Source organism: Lupinus angustifolius, chromosome LG02, assembly GCF_001865875.1.
Source record: "Lupinus angustifolius cultivar Tanjil chromosome LG02, LupAngTanjil_v1.0, whole genome shotgun sequence".
Taxonomy (NCBI): domain Eukaryota; kingdom Viridiplantae; phylum Streptophyta; class Magnoliopsida; order Fabales; family Fabaceae; genus Lupinus; species Lupinus angustifolius.
The window spans coordinates 12844381-12853582 of NC_032010.1; the positions used below are offsets into that span (position 1 = coordinate 12844381).

At 31.3% G+C, this 9202-nt stretch overlaps 1 protein-coding gene and 1 long non-coding RNA gene across 2 annotated transcripts in view; both read right to left on the reverse strand.

Annotated features, from left to right (window-relative positions):
* LOC109336127 lies at positions 1776-2726 on the reverse strand. Its single transcript, XR_002106304.1, has 3 exons — positions 2691-2726; positions 2517-2599; positions 1776-2036 (listed from the first exon to the last, which is right to left on the reverse strand). It is a non-coding gene; the product is annotated as an uncharacterized LOC109336127 (long non-coding RNA).
* LOC109327003 overlaps positions 8062-9202 on the reverse strand; it is a 3812-nt gene continuing 2671 nt past the window's right edge. The window contains exon 3 of the mRNA XM_019559970.1: positions 8062-8510. Within this exon, the coding sequence (XP_019415515.1) occupies positions 8062-8510 (449 nt within the window). The remainder of the gene's footprint in view (positions 8511-9202) is intronic.

Sequence of the window (9202 nt, forward strand, 5' to 3'; positions counted from 1 at the left end):
ACAAGAGGGTTACGGGGTCAGGCTGTGGTTGTGAGTTAAGAGGGGAAGAGAATGAGATGATCAACCGGCAATGAGGGAAGGAGGACAAAAGGAAAGCAATTGAAGTCAACTTATTTGGTAGCCTGAAATTTATGAGAGATTGAAAATATATTATACGGTTCCTTTAAAATCTAATTAACAATGAAAAATAACACAAATGTAACTATAATATTTTTTAAATGCATTTAGGTACTTGACATATTTGTCCAAAGAGAATAAAGTATATCTACATACTAGAAAATAAATTATTTCATCTGACTAATAAAATTATGACATATGTCATATTTTTTTAATTTTTAAAAATATTTTTATAGAAAATAATTAAATATGATATATATCGAGTTTACTTGAAGGTATGAGAAAAATACTTCATTCACTTGTCTAGAAGAAGTTCAAAATTGGGGGAATCATGAAAATAAACATATTAAATGTTTTAGGCTTTCTTTGTAGAGTAGAACTAGTAGGATACTCTTGCATTCGTACCAGTGATAATGTATTTTGCATGATTTTATTTAAAGAATGAAAGTATAATTTGTTAATGAAAATGTTATTGAGGGTTACCTCATGAAAAATAACATTTATATATTTGATTGTTAATCAATGAGATGATGTCGAACCTGTTATATTAAATAAATAAAGAATTATTATGAAGAAAAGCTTCGAAGAGAAAAATAGTTGTTGATGAATGACCTACTAGGAAAAATAGTTAAAATGGAGAGAGAAAACTCTATTTACCAAGTATTTATCTACATATAGATTAATAAGTGCACTTAGAAAGAGAGACATAAAAGAGCATAAATAAATAAAATGTGTTTAAGAAAAATCACATGAGTTGCTCCATCCTAGCTCTATGTAAGTAAAAATTGTAGAATATAAAGGTATAAACAACTTGATATCAACAATTTGAAGTGATAAATTATTAAAGTATCCAATTTCAAGTATCAATCATACTATATAATCAACCATACAATTTGTAGAAGTACAAACTAAAAAAAAAATCAAGAATATAAGTCTTACTTTAGTATATAAAAGCATTATAAAAATAGCACCACATGCATCCTTTTGTTCATTTCTTAAAGAATGTACAAAATGATTTTAGTCATCTTTTAAAATCTACAAAATAACTTAAAAATGACCTAATAACTAATATTTCTTATTTATTGATCTGTTCGCACTAAAATTGCATGAAGTATAAAAAGTCTTTTACACATTTGAGTTTTTGCAAAGCATTGAGTTAACCAACTATACAATAGGTAGAAGTATAAAATAAAAAATTAACAATATAAGCATGAGAAAATATTTCTTAATGTGTTTAAGTTAGCATTTTCCTTAAACAAAAATCATACAACTGTTAGTATATTTAGTTGGAAGTCAGAGTAAACTCATTTACAACAATCTCAAACATCAAGTTATAGATAGCAATAACAACAACATATAGAAAAAACTAATCTCTTTTTTCATCAAATCCCTAGGAAAAGATACTATAATATACTTAAATAAACGATAAGGTTCCTAGCAACCCTTACAAAAGAGAACAAACTATGTTTAATCCTAAGCTAGAAGGAATAATGGAATGAGATAAAATAAACTTAGTCATAACTTTAAAGTAATATTGTGAGGCTAAAAAATAGAACATAATTGGTAGTGTAGCAACTTAAATATATGTACAACATAATTTTAATTTTTGTAAGAGGAATTAATACATAACGAAATTCAGAAGAGAAAGACATAGCATAAGCAAAACAAAGAACATAATTAATGCTTAACCGTAATATTATTAGAAACAGAACAAAATTGGTAGTATAAAATAAAAATTCAACAATATATAATGAACTTAAGTATGTGATAATATTACCATAAGGAAAATAGTAAACTTATTGCTGATGAAATGTAAATCTAGTGTACATCATATGCATCATGGTATGAAAGAGTACCTACACTGAGCATAGTCTATAGAAGTCGACTGTAGTGTATGATTCTTTTGACTCCAACAAATTCTGCTTAAATGAATGTGAGTTTCATGTTCATAGTTGAGATTTCGGTGAATATTAAGAATAAATAGAGCATAGTTAGAGATGAACCCACCTTTTTAAATATATATACTAATATATAAAACTTTTTGTAGAAACAGAAGGATAAAATTGGCTAAACAAATAGCAAGTATTTAGGAAAGAGAATGCAAAACTTACTTAGATGATATTTATATGAAGAAAAGAATAGACAAAGAGGATGGCATGCTGGAAGGAGCAAGTTTATTTATCAATGCAGAATAAAACATTAATTGCTCCTTACATATGTGTCTAGAATAAAGTCTCGGCAGACAATTCTCTTAGGACATAGAAAACTAACTATTCTCAAGCAAGTGAAAACAATGTTTCAAAATTTTGCATATATTTTCTACGCCAACTTTAGAACATAAAACATTATATGTTTCGTTCTATTTTGACACGATTACTAAATATTATAATATATGTTACCTTTCATGCGTAGCCACTGTAAGCTATACCTCCAATTAAAGCATGTGATGAATTAGATGAGTTGATTGCTGAAGTTTCACCATCTGAGTACTTATAGAAAAGTTAACCAAAAATAAGGCTTATAATTTGATGCACTGATAGAAAAACAATGAGTAACAAAGTAGACAATATTACTAGCAATAGATGTTGATTGAGAAAGTTCCTATTTCTTCAATTCATCTATTGTGTAAGCATTAGTTCCTTTAGAAAGTTGAAGAAAACCTATAATGTTATAGGAGTGAAACATTAAGAGATAAACTTTGAAGGACCATATGTTGAATTATAATACAAACCTGGAGGTCTTTCTTTTTCTTTAGCCAATTGAACATCATTCATCTCCCGATATCTCCACTCGTCGGGCGATCATGAAACTTAATTTTATATATTACAAGGTTGAATTTGTTAAAAGAACCATGAAACAAAATTTTGCTTCTTAAAAAATTTAATTTTCAAAACTATTGAACAATGCAAAAAAAGGACTCACCTGCCATAAGTTGAAGCTTTGAAGATTGGCTTTCATAATAGAGAACAATTTGTACATACACGATATTGTTGAATCCTGATTATTCGGTAAGATAACCTAGATCATTTCCATAGTAAAGTCCTTACCTCAAAAGAATATAACCTATAGGCTAGGAATTTACTGAAATGTATTACTTGGAATCTTTAAACATTAGAACAGGTTGGAGGCACTACTTACTGCTAATAGCCTCAAATTTCAAAATGAATCTCCTATAGTACACTAGAGTTCTTTGAACAATGTACATTAAGGATCATAGATAAATGAACCAATTATTGAAAACTAAGGTTTGTTTTACTCATAAAAAATATTTTTAATAACACCAAAATAACATGCATACCCACTATAACAATAAGAAGTTCGAAATAGGTTATGAGGATAAATCATACCTCACAATCTAGAATCCATGGGTCAAATTCAAGGATGAGGAAGTAAACAGTAACAACATGACATAAATTTATAAGAAAAAATCATACTTGTGAAAACTCATACCTGTGAAGTTATAAGATGTGATGATAAAGAAGGTTGGGGTGAGTGAGATAATATAACTATAAGATGTTGTAAGAAAAGATCATACCTGTGAATGAAGAGTTCACGAATCATTTTCACGGATGAAGAAATTGTGCCTAAGATGAAGAAGAAACGACGAAGAAAAAAACTTTGAGGAAGAAAAAAAAATTGAGGAAGAAAAAAAATGTAGAAGAAGGTTCAGATTGGAAATGGAGAGATTGCTCATTGTTCTGTTTCCACTTAAAGTTCAACATTGATCATGAATTGTGATGTCCCCATCATTTAGAAAATTCCCAATTTTCTGAATCAGGTTCCAGAAAATGTCAATAAAGTCTTACATTACCTCCATTTGAAACTAACCCAACATGAAAAGACTCAAACTTTGAGTTATTTAACTAAAAATTTAGACAAAGGTGTGTGAATGTGAGAGAATAAGAGTTAAGAAGCTGAAAGTAGAAATTTTGATCAACCTCAAGAAAACTGATTTCTCTCTCTAACATATGAACTCTGGCCATCTCATAGCGTTTCCCATACAAATCAGGGTACTCCGGTGGTGACTTTGGTGAATGAGGTGGCAGCGAAGGAATCAAAGAACGCACAATGGGAGTGGACATTACAGTTTTTCAGTTAAGAAAAAGAGAGAGAAAATATAGAGAAAGATGAAGAAATGAAATGTGAGTAATAGAAATCACTCATTGTTCTGTTTATAAGAAAAAATCACACTTATGAAAACTCATACTTGTCAAAACTCATATTTGTGAAGTTATAAGATGTGATGATAAAGAATGTTGGATGAGTGGGATAATATAAATAGAAGATGTTGTACAAGAAAATCATACATGTGAATGAAGAAGAAATTGTGCCTAAGATGAAGAAGAAACGATGATGAAAAAAATTTGAGGAAGAAAGAAAAAGAAGAAGTTTCAGATTGGAATTGGAGAGAGAGAGAAAAAAAAGAGTAGGTGAGAAATGAATGGAAAGAATGAGGAAAGAAACTTACGGAAGTTTAAAATTTTGAAAATGAATTAAAAACATTAAACAATAAGCTTAACCGACGTTATTGACTGTTTAATATTGAAGAGAGTTGAAAAAGAAGATGTACATTTCAATCAAATTATGTAATAAATATTATGGAAAAGTTTTAATGTTTTTTTTATGAAAAGTAAATTTGTTATTACAGTTTTACCCCCTAAAAATTTAAGTGTCAAGATTTAAAGATTCTTATATAGATAGTACAAAAAGAAAGAGAAATGAGGGATAGAATTTGAAAGGAAATAAAGAATCTTTCATGTTTGGTTTGGAGAGAGTAAGGAAAAAGAGAAGTAAAAAGTAGGTAGGACCCACATAAATCTTTTCTCTTCATGTGTGAAGAGAAAGTGAGAAAACTAGTAAAATGACAAACAAAAAAAACTCCTTTTTCATTATAAGATATTATTGTGATTCAAAAATGTATATCTACTTTTTTCTCTTCTCTTTCTCTCATACTAAAAAATACAAAAATTTACTCTATTTCTCACATTTTTCTTTGTTCCCTCCTTTTTTCTCACCTCTTTATACTCTGAAACCAAACAAAGCATTTAGACAACCGTAGAAAACTTCAAAATTGTTCAATCTCTTCCTCGTAGCTCCCAAATAAAAGAGAAACTCTCAAATGCAATGTAAAGAAAAGGACCTAAGACCATATGAGGGGTGAATAATTTTATTGGTATGTTATTCTCCTTTCTCAAAGTTATAAAACAAAGATGTGGAAGTCATACAAATATCTTCCTTTACTTATCATTGGAAGACGATATTCTTTTCTTTTTATTATGTTAGACTACATAATCATTCTAGAATTATGTATGATTTTGACAAAGTTTTCCCTCCAAATATTTAATATAACTAAATCTCGAACTTAAGACTACCAACTGTAAGATACTATTTGTCATCTTGATGAAGAAAATGGTGAATGGTGATTCGTATGAAAGAATGAAGTGACAATCTTGAATTGATTGATGATTAAGAAGTTTAGAAGAAAATATTGAACAATTGCAATACCTCATATATTGAATAATGAAAACTAAATATGAATATATACAAGTGAGTGAAAACAGAAAACTATTACAAATAGAAACTTAATAGAATTACCACAAAACTAAAAATGAAATAATGCTAAAAAAGGAAAGTTCAAAAATAGTGAAAAATGGATCTTGGGCTGATATGGTAACTTAGTTATTAGGTATGTGAGCTTCAACTTCAACTTGGCAATTGGGTTTGTCTTTTAACATCCCCATAAGCTTGTGTGTGAATGCTTATCATACCAAGCTTGGCTAATAAATTATGGAAAGGCATTGGTGAAAGGGATTTTGTGAAGAAATCTGCTATTTGAAGTTTGGAATTGATAGGTAGGAGGTGAAGAGTGCCCTTATGAACCTTCTCACAAACCACATGACAATCTATTTTGATGTGCTTGGTTCTCTAATGAAAAACCAGATTTGTACCTATATGAAGAGCTAATTTGTTGTCATAGAATAAGCTGATTGGAGATGTGTGAGGGATAGCCAAATCCTTGAAGAGATAGAGAAGCCATTGAGCGTCACAATATGACATGGCAAGGGCTCTATATTCTGCTTCTGCTAAGGATCTTGAGATTGTATTCTGCCTTTTAATTTTCCATGAAATTAAGGCCGATCCTAGAAAGAAACACCACCCTGTAATGGACCTTCGAGTGTCAAGGCAGGCCCCCCAATCTAAATCTGAATATCCTTTTATTGTTGTTGTGCTGTTGCTAGGAAAGTAGAGTCCTTGTGTAGGAGAACTCTTTAGATATCATAGGATTTTGAATGCAACTTGTTGATGTAGATTAGTTGGAGTGTTGAGAAATTGGTCGAGGCATCCAAAATCAAATGATATATCTGGTCGGGTGTGTGTGAGGTAGAGAAATTTTCCTATGAGTCTTATGTATGGTGTAGGATCTTTAAGTAACTCTCATGAACTGGCTTGAAGTCTATTGTTATATTCCATGAGAATTGAGGATGGTTTGACAGCTAGGAGTCCAAGTTGTTGTAGAAGATCCAATGCATACTTTCTTTGATATAGAGTGATTCCATGTCTACATCTAGCCACCTCCATTCCCAAAAAGAACTTCAATTTCCCAAGGTCTTTGGTGCTAAATTTTGTATGCAAAATTGTTTTTGTGTACTGAATTTGTTGCAAATCATTTCCTTCTAAAACCAAATCATCAACATACACTAATATTGCAGTAAAATTAGAATTAGCAGATTTAATGAAGAGAGAGTGGTCAGATTGACACTTTGAATACCCAATTGTTACCAATATAGTGGTGAGCTTGTCATGCCACTGGCTATTGGCTTGTTTCAAGCCATAAATAGATTTCTTCAATTTTCAAACAAGCTTAGGATTAGTGATGTGTAGTCCAGGAGGAGGTTTCATGTATACTTCCTCCTTGAGATCCCCATGTCAAAAGGCTGTGTTTATGTCCAGTTGATAGAGGTGCCAATCATGAATGGCTGCAAGAGCTAATATGACTCTAATGGTTGTCATTTTTATAATTGGACTAAAAGCTTCCATGTAATCAACTACTTCTATTTGGTTGAATCCTTTAGCAACCAATCTTGCTTTGTGCCTTTCTATTGAGCCATCAACATGGTGTTTTACTTTGAAAGCTCACTTGTAGCCAATGGCTCTCTTTCCAATAGGCAGGATAGTTAAGTACCAACTGTTATTCCTTTGAAGGGCTGCTAATTCAGCATGAATGGCTTTTCTCCATCAATATTAAAGAATTGCTTCAGAGTATAGAACATGAGTAGGACTTAAAGAAATTGCAAGAGAGAAGTGTTTATGTGTTAGAGACAAATGATCATAAGAGAAATAATCAAAGATGGGATATTTAACATGAGCTGAGAAACGCTGGTTTGAGTTAGAGGCTAAAGCATAATGATAGTTAGCAAGATAATTAGGTGTTCTTCTGGTTCTTTGTGAATATCTCATAGGGTCAATGTTAGTCACAAGATCATTGTCATTTAGAGGATTATCCTGAGGCATAATAAGGATAGAGTCTCTGTAACGCCCCGAAAATCATTTCATATTTAATATATTTAATCTCTTAGAAAAATGGGTAAATTTTTATTTCCTTTTTTTCTTTTATGTAACCTATAACTTACAAATCATTTTCACTTTTACCTTATTCCATTTTCAAGACGTCACATTTTCAAACCTTCCAAAAATAAAATTCTTAATACATTGAAGATAATTAAATGAACATAAGTCTTTTCTAAATACTTCTCATTAATAAAATTCTTGAATAAATACAAAATTGTTTACAAGGCGAAATCTAATCATCGCCACAAATAAAAAAACTGAAAATACAAAGAAAATTAAACCAGCATAGGTGAACTCGATTAAACCTGCCATAGAGAGCTTCATATGGCGCCATGCTGATACTAGAGTGAAAACTCTTGTTGTAGGTGAACTCGATTAAATGTAGATAGTCAGCCCAACTTCCTGAATTCTCCAATACCCAAGCTCTGAGAAGATCCTGCAATGTTTCTTCAACTCTGTCAACTCTAACGGTGCCATTCTATAGGGAGCTATAGAGATTGGTCCAGTTCTAGGAGCCAAATCAATAGCGAACTCTATCTCCCTTACTGGGGGTAAACCAGGAATATCGTCCGGAAAGACATCAGAGAAGTTCCGAACCACTGGTATACTGTGAATTTCTCCTCCTTCTTTTTTCTCCAGCGATGCTAACATCATGAACACTTGGGCTCCCTCCTTCAAGAACTTCTCCATTTGATTGGCAATTGTGCTTTTGGTTTCATAACGAGGTTCTATTGGGTCTTGAGGGTTGCAAAAGACTGCCGTTTTGTTAAAACAGTTCAAGAGAACGTGGTTATTGGATTGCCAGTCCACTCCTAAGATGATATCTAATTGGGATAAGGGTAGTTATATCAGGTCTACTAGGAAAGTTCTATTATCTAATATGGGGCGTTGTTAACATACAGTTGAGACTATGATATGTTCTGTTGAAAGGTTTATTTGAGAGATTAGAGATTTTTCCCCTCTCAACAAATCGTCCCCTACAGCAGCACCAATTTGTTGAAAGCGGAATATCTCTCTTTTCAGTGTTTTCTTTATTTGGTTAAGTAAGTGAACTCGGTTTTATTCTTTGTTCGCCATCTCGGCTTCGTTGAAATAAATTCCAACGCTGGTATAATGGTTTCAAGAATATTCCAGTTACAACTTACTTCTATTAATAATGTGAATAAGTTATTCGTTCTTTGCCCTATCTCGGCTTTGTTAGAATAAATTCTAACGCCGATACAATGGTATCAAAGCAATCCCCTATTACATAATTATTAAGTACCTTTGAATTCCATCTCGGTTTTGTAGAATAAATTCCAACACCGGTTTAATGGTATTCTAATGTAAAAAAGTGATGAATAGTTAGTTGTCAGAAACAAATAAATAAATAAAGGACAAAAGAATAATAAAGTTAAGTGACCTTTATTTATTTACTCCTTTTCGGGTTCCTTTTATTAACAACCCAAACTTCTTTCTTAAGGAAGGTTGGTATTAAAGAATAAATAAATTGGGGAATGTAAATAACAATAAATAA